We start from the raw sequence: 18,442 nt of genomic DNA on the forward strand, positions 1-18,442 counted from the left end.
CCCCCATATTACTGGACGTTGGCCGGTCCTCCATGAAAGGATTGAGGAAGCCCATGACCGCACTGTACCGCCATGGCCGGGCACTGCTTGCACCCGCGCCACTCCTTCGCCTATCTTTTTCCTTCTTTCTTTCCTTCCTGAACATGTCCCTCAAGCTCTTCCATTTCTTTTTGCAATCCTCAGCTTGTGAACAGACAACAGAAAAAAACCCATAAGCAATGTGAATATTCAACATCACATCACAGAGCAGCTTCTTTACATGAAAAGGCCTATGGCACGCGTTGTGTAATTATACTTATATATAAACTTTCACTCTATGATGGTTAAACTGTGCAATTAATCTACGAATCACATTCGTCAAGGACCGGGGAACAGCTGGCCCGGACGGTTAATGAATCACGGATCAACTACGATAGCCCGCCTATTCTTGACATCGCACATCCTGCGATGTGACTATCATGGATTCGTACATCGCGATATCGATGTTTAAACGATACATCGTGCAGCCCTACTGGCAAGACAGAGACAAATTTGAGTATCTATCAGTAGCCTACTAAAGTTATTTCAAAATATTATAAATCATCAGCACGCACTTCACAAACTCACCGGAGACATCAACTATACCAGCTATCTTATCCCATGCCTCGTTCTTTTGTAACTGGTCCCTATATGAAAATAACGTCATATCATAAATGATAGGAAACCCAGCAACAGCGATTATCAGTTTCTCCTCCATTTTCTCGGAACTAATGTTTTGGTAGGAACGAAAGTTTACATCGTATGTTTCTCCGGATCAGCCAGCGCGAAGGACTTCTATATTCTAAACTGATTGTTTGCTGGCGTTTTGCCGCTGCTTGCCGCTGAACCGCGTCATAGCTCATTACCATAAAGTTGAGCTTCTTTCAACTTTCAGATTGACGCTCAAAACGCCCAAAACGCGACGCCGATGGATTTGACGCTCCTTGCAGCTGAGAGAAGCCAGCTTCCATTGAAAATGAATCCGGTAACTTTGGAAGCTCAAGTCGGCGGCGGTGTGAACGCACAGTAACCGACTGTGTTTAGAGGATACTCATCAAGACCGAAATTGACATAATTTTCGCATGTTTTTGACTGTTAAAGCGATATAATCAACGAAAAATAACTTTTGTTACCCGCAAGCTGTTCGCGAGGCGGCTTTACTCTATGTATGTGTGCAGAGAGAAAAAACATCTCTCAGACAGCGCGCAAGTACTGAATAGTTTCAAATCGCGTGAATGCTTAAACTGGTAAGACTTAAAAAGACGTGCAAATGGTAAACTTTAGTTACTCATGATGCAATGCTGGCCCGATTATGCAAGTGACAATTCCGTCTATCCCGACTCCCGAAACGCGAGAGTGTTATCACCGCCTGCAGCGCGCTTAACGATTGCCTTGTGCAACCCATGTTGAGAGACGAGAGATGGAAGACGCAGCACCGCTGAATCACTCACGCTGTTTGTGAAATTGCGTCTCGCAGACAGTTTTAAAATGACTGATTTTATAATCTGTGTGGATTAATTTACTAATACAACCTACATGCTAAAGTGAATCAATGTTTGCGGGAATTTCCCGCATTATAAGTGGGAGACCTGCGGGAATGATTAATTATGCGCAATACCCGCAATCCCGTGCCGAAATTCAAGCCCTGATAGCAATGGGCGGCGAAAAGGTAAACAGTGATCGTGCCTGCAAACATGGCGCCCACGTCCCATAATGCAACACTGCGTGAAGTACCTTCACATTCCCTATTAACGAGATCCATACAAGTAATAATAAGAATACAGATATAGCAGCTCGTATGTAAACAAATCACACGCGGCTGTGTTGATGGCTGGGCAGCTGTTAGTTACAGCGTTCAGGAACCGTTAAGCAGAACTAAATTAATATTGTTATTACTGGTAAAGTTACCGGGTAGGCTACCGGACATTTTCTCACCGGTTCCCAACTCCCAACATCTATGCAACTGTCATTGTAGCCTACTGTAGCCTATGTCAGCGTTGCATTATCTCATCTCATCTCATCTCATCTCATCTCATCTCATCTCATCTCACCAACAGTTTAACGTTAATACTTAACTCACACATTCAAACGTAGTCAGAGAAGTCAAGTCAAGTATATTTGTATAGCGCTTTTCACAATACAGATTGTATCAAAGCAGCTTCACAGTATTAAATTAAAATAATACAACAAGGTTTGTTTCAAGTGGAATTTATTGATTGATAAAATGAAATTAAATATCCCCAAAATATCCCCAACTGAGCAAGCCAAAGGCAACAGTGGCAAGGAACCGAAAAACTCCAAGTGACCTAATGGTGTCCTAAAACTCCATCAGGTGACCTAATGGAGAAAAAAAAAAACTTGGGAGAACCCAGGCTCAGTCGGGGGCCAGTTCTCCTCTGGCATTTATGAGGCCATCCTTAAAAATATTCTTGTTTGCCGTAACCCGACCGACCCTGTCAATTTAGTACCGACCCAATTTTATTTTTTTCCCTTTTAGTCCGACCGACTTGCCGGTTGTAAACTTGCGTTAAGACCGACCGATTTTTTTTTAACTCTTAAAACAACTAATACAAATGCAATAAAATAATATTAGTTATTAAGTATTGTGAATATAAATTGCCTAGACCTACATACAAACATAAGCTACGTTCTTTCTTTTAAATAAAAACCTGTGGCGCGTCATCTATGATTATGTTTACACCATTGGTTAACGCATCACACTACAGCCTGCAAGCTAAGTTCGCTTCGTTTCATTCACTGTCAATGGTTCGCGCTTGGTAATGATGGCTGTGGCTTTACTCTAAAGATTATTTCATTTTTATATGTTGTTGAATATGGTTTATTAAAAAATAAACATGCGAGAGCGTGTTATAGGCTATATGTCATGTTTTAGTCAGATATGACGACGCTACTGCAACACACTCGCCGCAGATGAGAAGCTGAGCATCAACGTGCAAACTATCGCAAATCAAAGTGAAAGTAGCCTAAGTCGCAGACGCTTAACACACAATCTTCATCATTAAATGTAAAGAAACGAAATGATCTTACCAGGGCTGTATCCGCTTTCTCTTATTGCGGGCTTTGATTCAGAAATTTTAGCTAATGATCAATAAAATAATGTATCTCGTTGCTTTCGGTGACGTGCACTCCATTAAATCTGCATATAGCGGGAATTGAAGATCGGATTTATATCAGCAAAAAAAAACAACACCACACATTTATGTAACCAGGTGTAAATGGAATCGTTTTGATAAATCAGATTGGAATCCGATCTGAGAAAACGCATGAAGTGGCCTGGTGTAAACAGCCCCTAGACATAGGTGAAAAAAATATATATAAAGTATATAATAAAAGAAAATTACGCGTCATCCAATCTTTTATATCTTTAACACACTCTGTCAATTTGGAAAATTTTGCGTTTTCATCCGGCCGTGATAAAATATATATTTGAGTGTCATCAGCATAACAATGGAAACTAATTCCATGTTTCCTTATAATATTTCCAAGTGGCATCATATATATTGAGAATAACAGAGGGCCTAACACAGATCCCTGTGGCACTCCATAGTTTACTGGAGTTATGATCGATTTTTCTCCATTTAAATAGACAAAATGGTAGCGGTCAGATAGGTATGATCTGAACCAGCTTAATGCTTGTCCTTGAACACCAGTATAATTTTGTAGTCGATCTAAGAGTATTGTGTGATCTATAGTATCGAACGCAGCACTAAGATCAAGTAAAACTAGTATTGAGATACAGCCTTGGTCAGAAGCTAAAAGTAAATAATTTGTGATTTTAACGAGCGCAGTTTCAGTGCTATGATGCGGTCTGAATCCAGACTGAAACTTTTCATAGATATAATTTTGTTGCAAGAAAGAGCCCAGTTGAGCGGACACCACTTTTTCTAATATTTTAGACATAAATGGAAGATTTGAAATGGGTCTATAATTTGCTTGGTTATTATGATCTAATTGTGGTTTCTTAGAGGTTTTATAACTGCCAGTTTAAATGTTCTTGGAACATGACCTAAAGATAAAGACGAGTTAATAATATTGAGGAGAGGCTCTTCCACTACAGGTAACACTTCTTTCAGTAGTTTAGTTGGTATAGGATCTAATAAACATGTTGTTGGGAAGGGCCTCATCTTTCTCTCTGATCACATATATGTTCCGAAACACTCAAACTGCGCTGCTTTCACAGATGCTTTCTTTACTCCAGTAATGTGCCGCCACATTTTTTAGCTAAAATCCAACGAAATGATTGACTTCGTTTAAATGTCAAAGTAATAAAAAATATAAAAAATAAAAACCTTCGCAAAAACCCGGCCCCTTTAGTTACTGTTGCTATGTCCGACAAGCTACACCGCGCTCACGCCAAACCATGATCTCACGCAATGAAAAACACATCGCGCAGCAGAGAGGACACTGACAACACGCTGACAGACTAGACAGTCCAGGTTACTTTTGATATTAAACAGTCTCAACGTTAAAATTTGGTAATTTTTAAAGAAATTTAGACAATACCGTTTTGTGGCTCTGTAATGTGTCTTGACAGATCGCTGTGGTGCCTCAGTTAAAGCTGCTCGTGAACCGATCATCTCTTCCTTCTAGTTAATTTATAGCATCAAATAAACATGAATGAACATAAGAAGGAATGTAGTTAGTTTTAACTGCGGAAAGATGTCAGTAGGCCTACTCAGTACACTCCGTTTTTTCAAGTTCAAATCCTCCAACGTTGAACTCTCCTGGCTGCTTTGTCGGACAAAAAAAGGCGGATTATGATTGTCCAGATCGCCTGTCAATCAAACTCCCCGCGAAGGGTCGATTCTCAGTGGCTACCTGCTCACTCAGGGCGGGTCTATGCTCAAACTGAAGTGTCAATCAACAGTCGTGGACTCGTGGGAGGGGCCTGTGCAATTCTACGTCACATTGCACCGAATCTGAGAACAGCTCATTCTGAGACAGTGCTTATGATTTATTGAGATTGTAAAAAAAACACTGGGTGGATTTTTATCATTCTAGGGTGGTTTTGCTCACACACTGCCAACACACATTTATGTTCAAACACCATGTAAAAGTGAATTTTGCATAATAGGTGCCCTTTAAATCAGATGAACTGCTTCAAGTTTTATAACCTTAAAGGATTAGTTCACTTTCAAATAAAAAATTCCTGATAATTCACTCACCCCCATGCCTTCCAAGATGTCCATGTCTTTCTTTCTTCAGTCGGAAAAAAATTAAGGTTTTGAGGAAAACATTCCAGGATTTTTCTCCATATAATGGACTTCAATGGCAACCAACTATTTCAATGTTCAAAGATGGTTTAAATTTCAGTCTCAATGCAGCTTCAAAGTCTCTACACGATCCCAGTCGAGAAATAAGGGTCTTATTTGTGGTTAAAAAGTAAAAAAAAAAAAAAATAAAAAAAAATGTATTGGGAGTGAGTAAATTATCAGGACATTTTTATTTGAAAGTGAACTAATCCTTTAATGTTCTTCAGCATCAGTAATGAAGAATCAAAAATAAACACCAACCTATTAGATGTTCAGTATCTTCATGTTTTATTCTGCAGGGTTCTGGATCATTCATGTTCTCTAAACTCTATTTCTTCGCTTGTAAGTTGATGAAAATATTCCAGCATTTAGGCCTATTGGTGAATTCCTGGGGGAGGAGCTTCACTTAACGCTAGTTGCTGTATAATGGGATAATCAGATCTGCAAAAATAAAAAATAAATCAGTTATTAAATTACTCATTAAGCATAGTTACGTTTAAACTATCCACTAACAATCTATCAAAATGTAAAATAAATTAAATTGTTTTATATTTTGACTCAACATTTCAACTACCCCGTATTTTTGTTAGCTGGTTATTTATTTGTTGACCGTTTTATATAAACCTCCCCCACCCCACAGACTATAAAAGAGTTCACTTTGTCTCAGTCCGTTCCACCAATGAAATTACTTTAAGTGACAGATTAAAATGATTACAGACAATTTACAAGAGATCTAACAAATGAGAAGAAAACAGAAGCTGTTGAGAGATTATCATTATATCAATAATCAGATAATATGAGTCAGTATTCTGAAAAAGATGATAAAACTGCACCATTATTTCTCACAGCCTAAACGAGAAAAACATGAATAATGTATCAAACGTACAAGAGTTAACATTACTACTTCAAACATCGAAACATTCATACACACTAACAAACAAAAACACACACAAAAAAAAATCGCACAAACAAAGAAACTGTCAAATTGCCAGCTAAGTTACGCTAAAGTAGGCAGACGCCAGAAAAAGGCAAACAAATAGCGCAGAATCCAATGAAAATAAGACAGAAAGGACAGCAAAAACGTTGCTTATATAAACGTTTTGTCATGATTGTGTTAATATACAAAGCGCTGTGAGTAACTCACCTCAGAAGACCTCTTTGACTAACGCGCCGGTGGTGACGTCATCACTCCGAGACGAAAGGTACTTTATAGAAGGCTGAAAAGACAAATATTTCCTTAGACGAATGGAAGGCCATACAGCTATTTCTTTAGACCTAACGTGTACAAACGATACAACGCGAAGACGCGTTATTGCGTGTTGACCATGGCATATTGTGCAGACGTTTAAACCCAGAATTTCCGTTGTCAAAATAAAAGTCACATCAACTAGTACCGCAAAATCTACACTTTTTATATTAAAGGTCCCATATTGTACACATTTCTGGAGTTTTATTTCAGGTTTTGGTGTCCTTAAGAATATATATTTTCGGTATAAGTACCAAAAAACATCTCAATATATTTTTACATCTCCTTTCTCATGAGCTCTGCTAAGAAAAGGTCGAGTTTAGCCTGTCTAATTAATATTCATGAGCCTCTCTTCTGATTGGCCTGTTGATTTCTGAGTGACGCACGGCTAGGCCAACCACAGGTAACTAGGGTCATGTATGCTGTAGCCTGTCCTGCTGTGGCTTGGTGATGCTCAAGTAAGGTAAATAAAACACCTTTAATGATGGACATTGCTGAGGGAAATTTTATCCGGCTCGAATCAGCGACGACAGGAGACATCCAACCACCTCCTCAAACGTTTTTACAAAATTATGTTTCTGAATGGTCGCCATTCAGCCGTTATTGTAAGAGTATTATAATTACCATTACCTCAATGCTGCCACAGATTTAATATTAACGCTAATATAAACTGTCTGTAAACATACTCAGACTTTTGAAATAACGTTACCCATGCAAGTACACTAAATGTTGGTTTATTTTAGCAAAACAAAAGACACAGAGACTGAGTGAACTCAATCTCACCATCTTTAACTCAATAAAAACAACAGACCCCAACAGGGCCGGTGTCTGTAACTTAGGAAAACAAACAACGTATTTTGTCTTGTTTCCAACAGATATTCTATCAAAGCTTGTGGCAACAATAGACTGTACAAAACAACACGTCAGCACCAACTTAGCAACATGTTAGTGTTGCATATCTATTTACAAACTCATTTCAGATTATGCTGGCTCCATAATGTACCAAAAAACATTAAATGTTTTAGAAGTTTATTTACGGGTTGCGGATGTGAGGTCGGACCCAACAATGTAGAGACTGCAGCATCTTGAAGGAAGAACAAAGTGAAGTTTTACATACAAACAAGTTGGGACTGCAGCATCTTTGATGAGTAGCTTCTTTGAAAAACCGCCATTGATCTGTGCCTGATTGACGAAGCAGTCAATCAGTGAAATGTGCAGAACAGACGGTTTGGATCCTTCCACCTCAACGTTATACATTTTATGGCTGTTAAAAGAGCTAATCTTTGAGAGTATATAGAAAAGTCAGTATATAGTAATGAATCAACACCGAACTTACTTAAACTGGACAAATACACTATTTTCTTAGAGCTGCATGCAGCCAAAACAAACTGTGTTGTGTTATTTTCCTGTTATCACTGTAAAGCTGCTTTGAAACAATCTTTATTGTAAAATAAATGTTATATAAAAAAGGTGATTTGACAATATGTTTTTTTTTGTTTTCAAAATGTAAAGATACAGTAGCAATATTACATTCTTACTGCTACAAAAAATTTAATACTTACGAATCTGTAGCAAAAGTAGTTAAAATGCCGATGTGTTGCAGTCGCAACTGGCAGTTACAAGTGCGAATGGTGAGTAATAAATGCAAACAATAACTAAGCTTGAGGTGGAAACAGTCTGAAAACAGGTAAAAGCCAGGAATGACACTCAACGATCAATGTTCTTATATGGGACTTTCAACCCCTCCATAGTTGTTTCATCTCCCACCTTGCTGGTGCCAGTCAAGATCCCATACTGAAGGACAGAAATAGAGGGAGATAGAAGAAACACACACAACGCTTCCTCAAAGTGAAGTGTATTTTTCCCAAAACAGTAGAGTCAAAGAAAGACTTTCAATTCACAATTCAAAGTATGAACAATATTCTTCTTATTATTCATCATTCTTGGTAAAGAATTATTTTATTTTAATCACTTACTAAAATCACTCCATATAGCAGTGGTTCCGGGAGAAAGCCGTGAGAATTTTTAGGAGTTCCATACACACACAGAATGATAATTTAGAGACTTCACTGCCGTATTTAATTGCAGTTGTCACTCTTGAAATTTTACAGTGTGTACGTGGCCTTAACACCTTGACGACCTGCTTACATCTTTTAATATCCGATATCTTCATTTACACAATACACTTGGTGAAACAACCTAAGGTAGACATGCTGAATGGGAATGTAATACAGCTTTTATTACCAATATTTTGTTGTGATCTTGACCACCTTGTACTTGCTTTTTAAGCTTTTGATTTTACGTTGGCACTGTAGCCATGAGCGCTTAAAACCCCACTTTCCCATCTCGCCTGTAATTTCTTTAATGAAAAGAGTCATGTGATCACAGTTGGTGTCCACCTGAGATGATTTCATTTACCACCGTTACAAGCAAGTATCCGATTTGTATCAGATTTATTTCCACATCAGATGAATGAGGCCTGAAACCGATCTGAGAATTTCTCTTCATTACTGGTGAATCCAAGGACGAGGTGCCTCATCATATTTTTTTGTCTTAACACTGTCTACACCTGACGTGACGTTCCAATGCAACAGCTTCTACTGGATGCAACAATGCATTAACGCAGAACCATGCATCATTCATTTATATTTTACCATATACAATTCAGATTTATCCATTCTTTTTGTTCCTGCAACAACAACCGCTGCAGCTGACAACATGCCGCTCAAGAGGGTACTGTGATACATCTTGGCATAATAAAATATGTCAGATTAATTTGTTTTGTCACATTTTCTATTTTCTTTTACTTATGTGGTAAGTAGCTGCATAATATGTGGGATAAATTCACAGTGGTTTCTTGCATAAAAGTCTGCAGACTCTACACTATCCATTAGCTTTGCTGCGCCCCCTTTTTATAACTCTGCACTCCTCTCTCAGTTTGGGAACCACTGCCATAAAGGATAAATGGTGATGAAGAGGTCATGAAGAATAGGAATCCATCCCCCTTCACACTGAAATCTAAATGGAACAAAATACAAAAATCATGAACTACCAAGGTGAACTACTCGCTGTGATTTCAGACATTTTTTAGGGCCCAAGCCCTGAAAGGGCGAAGGCCCTATTGTTTTCGGTAGGATTTTTTTATTATTTTTTTATTTTTATGACTGAGTAAAGAAGATAAACTAATTTAACTCTTCCCACACGGAGGGCAGTTATACGGCTTCCCTCCAGCGTGGATCCTCTCATGTATTTTTAGATATTCTGACCATTTGAATTTCTTGTCACAGAGTGAACACTTGTACGTTTTTTTTGTCTAGTGTGAGTTTTCTGGTGCAGTTTCAGTTCACCATCTCTGACAAAAGTCTTCCCACAATCAAAGCAGATGTGATCCTTCACACCATTGTGTCTTTTCTGGTGTAAATTTAGACTAGCCATCAGACTAAAACTCTTTCCACACAAATAACATACATAAGGCTTCTCCTGTGTGTGAACCTTCATGTGGTGCTTCAGCGATGTGGTGCTGAAACTCTTCCCACATTCATCACATGTGTACAGCTTCTCTCCAGTGTGGATTCTCATGTGATCATTAACGGTTCCTTTATGTGCAAAACTCTTCCCACATTGATCACAAGTGTACGGCTTCTCTCCAGTGTGGATTCTCATGTGATCATTAACGGTTCCTTTATGTGCAAAACTCTTTCCACACTGATCACATGTGTACGGCTTCTCTCCGGTGTGGATTCTCATGTGAGTCTGAAGATGTCCTTTTTGTGTAGAACTCTTTCCGCACTGATTACATATGTGTGGCTTCTCTCCGGTGTGGATTTTCATGTGTCTCTTCAGGTTTCCTTTTTGTGTGAAACTCTTCCCACACTGAGGGCAGATGAAAACATTTTTGTCTCTTCTTCTTAATAAATTACTTTCAGTCTGTGAGCCACTCAAAGATTTTTCAACAGTTTTGACATGATGTTTCTCCTCTGCTTCACTCAGTTCTTCCCTCTCTTTCATCAGGTCTAAAATAAAAGAAAGAAAGGTTTAATTTTCAGTAAATCATAAAAAATAGCAACATTTGTTAGGGCAAATTTAGTTTAGGACCCAAGGACCAGATGTTTGAAAGAAAACCTGGAGTCAGAATTATAATAAACTGAAGAAAAGTTTTACTGAAGTTAGTTTGCAGTTTCATCAGCAGAAGTCAGCTTCAAGACTCACACAGGAGTTCGTAGGACACCCCGCTTACAGTTACAAAGATCACAGGTGTTATACCCTTCACCAAGGTGTAAGCTACGTCCTTGCTTCAGGTTGAATGATTCTCATTGGCTAAGAAATTGATAAACATAGTAATTTTCCACACATATACAGATTGACTGAAACATATCTCCATAGATTATGCAGCTGACACTCGGACCCTGAAGTTAGGCACGTCGTGACCTTCCAGGTCGCAGATTTGGGTTGCTGGGTGCCGGCATGTCCCGAACAACAACTCAGTCAATCTCCAATAATACCAGGGGTTCCTTAACCTGTAAGCAAGAAGACTAACACACACAACGGCACACAGCTTTTCCAAGGTTGTATTTGGCCAGGCTCTAACTATAAACAGGAGAGTATTCTCAAAACATCAAGATAATGCGTTCTTTCTCTCAAGGAGACTTTACTCTGACTGGAAAGTAAGGCTTTAACTGAGAAAGGTTCCCTTAAACCATAGACTTAATTGACCCCTGTGACTTATAGTAATCAGAGTACCCTAGAAAAACAGATGTATGTACTGACACATGTTAAAGACCTTTCTTAAACAAAACATCTTTCCATATTTCATTTCTGGAAGCCGGGCTAAATAAGTAAGCACCGTTACTGCATATATATCAAATACAGACAGAATACATGAAAAGAACATTTCAGTGATAACACTGTAACTTCTATAACAAAGTAAAATCTCACAAGCCTAGAGAAATCATTCAACTCATGTGATATTTAGAAGGAAAACTATTGATTAATGCCTTTACATATACATTGAAGCAGCAGTGGATTCCAAAATCCACCCCTTCACATTAAAAAGTTAACTATTATGTAATAGCAGAAAGAAGACAACTACTATAAATCGATTGTTTCCAAGCCTTTATATAAGAATTTGGACAATGATTGCCTTTAACTATCCTTTTTTTTCCTTTTTTTTTTTCTTAATCTAATATCCATCGATTTCCAAATCCCTTGTCCTACAGTATGTAGGGCAGGCACGCCATTGACACAGGGGACAGGGGGGTCATGTCCCCCAGTTTTGCAAAGACAGCAATCGACCCCCACACTTTTGATAAGGGAAAATAGCCTGCGCTATTCGCTGACTAAAACTTCTGACAACGGACATTACATCCATTGCAAGTAATTTAAGACATACACGAATGTTAAGTTTTAAAATGTTTATTTCAAACATCTTTCAGTGACAAGGAGAAAAGAAATTACGTTTGGTGTTGTTGTTAGCCTACATGTACATTGTCTTCTTCTAATGGTGCTTCTGATAGCGGTCCTAAACAGGCAGAGAATTTAGTAGTCTTACTTGTGCCTGTCTCAGCTGCAACATGAGTTTTTACTTTCTTGTAGTCTGCCTGGCACAACCAAGCGACAACCTTCCGTTCTCTCTCTTGAATCCAACACAGAAGTGACTTAAACTGCAATTCATCGACTGGCCACTAGGGACAGGCTCCAAAATAGAGTCAATCCCATTAAAATGCTCAACTTTACAGCAGAAAAAAAATATGTTTACAGCCTAGTACAAAAAGTGGTTTTGGTCTATATAGCTAATTTTGCCCCTCATGACAAATGTGGTGTTTTTAATAACGCATCTGTTTAAACTACTAAGCCTTAAAGTTCTGCATAATTAAGGGTCTGGCAACTTGAGTGAAAGGTGGATACTGCTACTGTCACTACTAGCCGTTTGTCTGATGTCTGTTAGCTTATCCGGGAGTGACGAGCTGCCAAGATGCAGTCTATGGGCACAACCAGAAAGATGCAGCCAGCGAAACAGAAAAGTAACAGAACAGAAAAGTTGCCTTGTTTTTTCAAAAGGCAAATAAGGTAAATTGACATCAATTTTATACAAGCCCAGCCTATATGAAATGCTAATTGTCATCATTCCCCCAGATGCCATTGAAGCCATGTTTGTGATGGCCTTAAACTCTAAATGCTTTAATCAAATAGATAATTGTTTAAAGGTGGGGTATAAGCCGTTTTTTTAAATATGCTGTTGGCCAATGTTGATATTTGAAATCAACCCAAACAAACACACTCCTCTCGTCATTGCTCCGCCTCCAAAACTCACATTCCAATCCTAACAGCCCTGCAAGTCGGTCTCGAACCCTGATCCCCCTGCAAGCGAATCGAGTGCACTAACAATGGCGCTAAACACCACATTCACTAGCACTCGCCAAGGCAACTCTGACTAACTGGCCTCTGTTCCAAGAGAGGATGTTTGTTTATCATAGCAGAAGTGCAACAAAATAATGCTTCACGAAAAATAAAGCGCAGATGATGTTTTGATCATTCATATATGTACTTCTTATTTCACTTACTTCATATTGTAATAATAATAAATAATATTTATTAATGATCAGGGAAGTTTAATATTTGATGGTGGTCCTCTGGAAATCTGATCTCACTATCTGGGCTTTTGCCTACAGCTTTTGCCTACACACACACTTTGAAAATGTCTCCTGCGCCCCTGATGCATGCGATTAATTTAAACGTGTTAAAACATATATCTGTTATTTTAGCTCATCATGACAGCCAACAGTTTAAGTGACCAATTTTTTGTTTAAGCATACTTTACTGTTCTATATTAAAGTTTCCACTCACTGAGAAAAAGAACATGTTATCTGGATGTTTTGGGAAGTCTCCTGTTTATAGTTAGAGCCCGACCAAATCCAACCTTGAAGAAGCTGTGTGTCTGTGTGTGTGTGTTAGTATTCTTGGTTACAGATTAAGGAACAAGTGACATTACTTGAGAATAGACTGATTTGTTTTCTTCGACATGTTGGCACCTAGACACAGTCTTGTGACCTCGGAGGGCCACTTGTAAAACCTTGGTGGAGGCTATAATTGTATCAAATTGAATACTGAATTTTCATATATACAGTATATATATGTATATATATGGTGAATACAATTAATGCCAAGGATACATGACCAAAGATAACTCATGAACTGTAAGGTATCTATTGTTCAAGGAAAGGCCTACAAGAAGGTATCCAAGGCCAAGGCAGTGTCCAGACATAGATAAGGAGCAGGGAGAGGCGACATGCACAACACACACAGCCAGTACTTTTCCACTTGAGAGCAGGTTTTTATTCTCACAGTATATTCTCACATATAATTTATTCACATCACCCACCCTACCAGTGAACTATATGTTTAACTCTTTAGCCTAATTTGTCATGAGGAGAGTTGGAGAGAGAGAGAACCCAAACGCAAAGGCAGATCAAATGTCTCTTTAATAAACTCAGAAGCGCTGATAGGCAAAATCAGAACACAGGTGCCGACAGGCAAAACAGTTCAAACAGAGAGTCTCTTTAAGGGAAAAAGGCAACTGAAGAGAGTCCGCAGGCTTAGTACAGGAAATTCCCACAAGATGCGGAGAAGGGTCCGGGTAGCGGATGAGTAGCTTCAAACAATAGTAGGAACCGACAGCCAGAGGCAGGCAAGCAGAAGATGATCAGCAGTAATAATCAGGAGACAGCATATACCACACTGGACACGACAAGACTGGTAACGATAGAGAAACATCAGGTACGTAACACATTTCAGGTAATACTCTGGCAGGGAACAAAGGAAAAGAGGGAGAAGAAATAGGGAAAGAAATCAGTAGGAAGAGAGAACAGGTGAGAGCGTTAACGAGATGATGAGATAGAGAACAGCTGAACGAGAGAAAAGAAACGGGGAAGTGGTGTAAGGAGGAAAAAGACCAGGAGAGGGAGCAAGAGGAAGAGGAAAGAGCCCGATTCATGACAGTACCCCCCCCTCAAGGAGCGCCCCCTGGCGCTCCCGAGGAGGAGGACTGGCGAGAACGGTAGAAGTCATCAATCAACGAGCGGTCCAGGATGTTCCGGGCCGGAACCCAACTTCTCTCCTCAGGACCGAATCCCTCCCAATCGACCAGGAACTGGTGGCCCCGGCCGCGGGGTCGCACATCCAGTAATTTACGGACTCTATATGTGGGGGAGTCCACGACGCGGACAGGAACGGTGACAGGACAGGACTGAGAACGAACAACAGGTTTAATACATGAAACATGAAAAACAGGATGAATACGACGGAGATCGGAGGACAATTTCAATTTGACAGCGACAGGACTGAGCACCTTAAGGATGCGAAATGGCCCGACGAATTTAGGAGCCAACTTACGCGACGAAAACTGGAGCGGGAGATCGCGAGTGGACAACCAAACTCTCTGGCCGGCAACATACCGGGGGCTCTTGACACGCAAACGATTGGCAGCCCTGCGAGTGCGAACACGAGTCTTACACAGGGCGGACCTAACCCTTCTCCAGGTACGCTTAGCACGTTGAATGAAAACCTTAACAGAGGGAACGTTGGTCTCAGTCTCCTGCGAGGCGAAGAGCGGAGGCTGGTAACCAAGGCAACATTGGAACGGGGATAAACCGGTCGCGGAGGAGGGAGCGGAGTTATGGGCATACTCAGCCCAGGAAAGCTGCTCAGACCAAGAAGCAGAATTACGAAATGCGAGACTACGAAGGATGCGACCCACGATCTGATTGGTACGCTCGGCTTGGCCGTTGGTCTGTGGATGAAAACCGGACGACAGACTGGCAGAAGCCCCGATCAGTCGGCAAAACTCCTTCCAGAAAAGGGAGGAGAATTGAGGACCCCTATCGGAGACAATGTCAGACGGAAGACCGTGAATCTTGAATACTCTGTCAACGACAATTTGGGCTGTCTCCTTGGCGGAGGGCAGCTTAGGAAGAGGAATGAAATGAGCGGATTTGGAAAAACGGTCAACTACGGTGAGAATTACAGTGTTCCCCTCGGACGGGGGAAGGCCTGTGATGAAATCAAGAGCAAGATGAGACCATGGTCTAGACGGAAGTGGGAGGGGTCGAAGTAAACCAGCGGGAGGCGTGTTGCTGGACTTGGTCTGCGCGCAGACAGAACAAGAAGCAACAAAACGGCGAATGTCGCGCTCACGAGTGGGCCACCAGAACCTTTGACGAATGGAAGCGACTGTACCCCTAACGCCAGGATGGGCGAATAATTTAGATGAATGCCCCCATTGAAGGACAGCAAGACGCGCGACCGGAGGAACATATAAAAGATCCCTAGGACAAAGACGAGGAGTGACAGCGTGGGAAAGTGCGCGTCTGACGACTCGTTCAATTCCCCAGACAGCCGAACCAACAACCATGGTCGGAGGAAGGATAACCTCCTGTGTAGGAGCCGCTTCTGGAGAAGTGAATTGTCGCGAAAGAGCATCCGGCTTGAGGTTCTTGGAACCGGGACGATAGGAAATCGTAAAATCGAATCGGGCAAAGAAGAGCGCCCAGCGTGCTTGACGCGCATTAAGCCTCTTGGCCGAGCGAATGTATTCCAGATTACGATGATCTGTCCATACAATAAACGGGACAGAAGAACCCTCCAACCAATGACGCCACTCGCCGAGAGCCAAACGGATGGCTAGAAGTTCGCGATTACCGACATCATAGTTGCGCTCGGCGGGAGACAAGCGATGAGAAAAAAAAGCGCATGGATGGACCTTCTCATCGGACGCGGAACGTTGGGAGAGAATGGCTCCCACGCCCACCTCGGAAGCGTCGACCTCGACGATAAACTGTCTGGTGATGTCAGGAGTAATGAGAATTGGGGCGGTAGTAAACAGGGATTTGAGTCGATCAAAGGCAATCTGAGCAGAACACGACCAAGAGAAATACGTCTTGGCAGACGTGAGAGCGGAGAGCGGGGCGGCGACCTGGCTAAAATTCCGAATAAAACGACGATAAAAATTAGCGAACCCCAGGAACCGCTGGAGCGCAACACGGGAATCCGGAACAGGCCATTCCGTGACGGCGCGAACCTTGGTGGGGTCCATAACAATCCCCTCGGAGGAGATGACCGAACCAAGGAACGTGACGGACGTAGCGTGAAACGTGCATTTCTCAGCCTTGACAAACAAGCGATTTTCAAGAAGGCGCTGGAGAACCTGACGAACGTGCTGAGTATGTATCTGGAGAGAGGGAGAAAAAATTAAAATGTCGTCGAGGTAAACGAAAACAAAAATGTTTAACATGTCTCTAAGGACATCGTTGACAAGAGCCTGAAACACGGCAGGGGCGTTGACCAACCCGAACGGAAGAACGCGATATTCAAAGTGCCCTAAGGGCGTATTGAAAGCTGTTTTCCATTCATCCCCCTCCTTTATGCGGACGAGATGATAGGCATTACGTAGATCTAGCGTTGTGAAGATCTTAGCCCCCTGCAGGATCTCGAAGGCGGATGACATCAGAGGCAAGGGATAACGATTCTTGACTGTGATGTCATTCAACCCACGATAATCGATGCAGGGTCGCAACGTACCATCTCTCTTCTTAACGAAGAAGAAACCGGCCCCCGCAGGAGAGGATGAAGGAACTATGGTACCAGCTTCGAGCGAATCAGATAAATACTTCTCGAGGGCTTCACGTTCGGGCGCCGACAAGGAATATAATCTTCCCCGGGGAGGGGCGGTCCCCGGCAGAAGATTGATGCTGCAATCGTACGGACGATGGGGAGGGAGAGAAGTGGCCCGGGAACGACTGAAAACCGCCCGCAGATCATGGTACTCCTCCGGGACTCCGGACAAATCACCGGGCTCCTCCTGAAACACAGAAACAGAAGACACAGGAGGAGAGGCAGACACTAAACAATTTACATGACAAGATAAATTCCAAGAAAGAACGGACCCTCTGGCCCAATTAATCTGTGGATTATGCTTGACTAGCCAGGGGTGTCCCAAAACAACGGGGGTATAAGGGGAGTGAAAAACTAAAAAGGAAAGGCTCTCACGATGATTACCCGAAACAGTGAGACTCACCGGGACCGTGGAACGGCGTACCCTGGCGAGGATACTGCCATCGAGAGCGTGAACAGGAGTGGAATCCTCTAAATCGATAAGGGGAATCCCCTGAGTGCAAGCCCACGTCTCGTCGACAAAACTTCCCTCGGACCCCGAGTCAATGAGCGCAGAGCAGGTGACGGACGAGCCCGGCCAGCGGAGATGTACTTGGAAGGTAGTGCGGCTGCATGGCGGAGGGACTAAAGTCGAAGCGCTCACCAGTAGCCCTCTTCTCACTGGTGAGCTCTGGCTTTTACTGGACACGAGGACTGAAAGTGAGAAGCAGACCCACAGTACATACAGAGGCGTTCGGTTATTCGGCGTTGGCGTTCAGCCGCGGAAATCCGTAATCCTCCCAACTGCATGGGCTCCGCATCAGTGTGGGCAGAAGGAGAAGAAGAGACAGGTGCAGGAAGGAGTGATCTCTCCAAGCCGCGAGCCCGGCGGCGTAATTCGAAGCGTTTCTCTGTGCGGGTGGCAAGATCAATAAGGGGATCAAGGCGCGAGGGAGAATCACGGGCGAGGATCTCGTCTTTTAAATCGGCATTCAATCCCTCTAGGAAACGGGCCACTAAAGCAGGTTCATTCCACTCACAGGAAGTCGACAATGTACGAAATTCAACAGAAAAATCGGCTACAGACCTCTTGCCTTGACGAAGTGAGGAGAGGAGTCGAGAGGCTTCAGCACCATGGACAGAGCGGTCGAAGACGCGTAACATCTCTTCCTTGAAATAGTCATAACTGTTGAGACATTCAGACCCAGCGCTCCAGACGGCGGTCCCCCATTCCCGTGCTCGCCCCGAGAGAAGGGAGATG

General features: G+C 41.9%; 1 protein-coding gene across 2 annotated transcripts in view; it reads right to left on the reverse strand.

Moving 5' to 3' along the window:
• Positions 1 to 18,442, reverse strand: part of LOC309475604 (uncharacterized protein) — a 34,855-nt gene that overhangs the window by 12,557 nt on the left and 3,856 nt on the right. Inside the window, exons 2-4 of one of the 2 annotated variants that reach the window (XM_082138443.1) lie at positions 7,655 to 10,550; positions 6,436 to 6,508; positions 5,553 to 5,732 (exon numbers count right to left, since the gene is read on the reverse strand). In XM_082138443.1, coding sequence (XP_081994569.1) covers positions 5,553 to 5,607 — 55 coding nt within the window. In that variant the 5' untranslated portion in view covers positions 5,608 to 5,732; positions 6,436 to 6,508; positions 7,655 to 10,550. Of the gene's footprint in view, positions 1 to 5,552; positions 5,733 to 6,435; positions 6,650 to 7,654; positions 10,551 to 18,442 lie in introns of those variants that run through there. The other variant, XM_082138444.1, reaches the window with a different exon arrangement.

The sequence above is a fragment of the Leuciscus leuciscus genome (assembly GCF_965113295.1).
Source record: "Leuciscus leuciscus genome assembly, chromosome: 15".
NCBI lineage: Eukaryota > Metazoa > Chordata > Actinopteri > Cypriniformes > Leuciscidae > Leuciscus > Leuciscus leuciscus.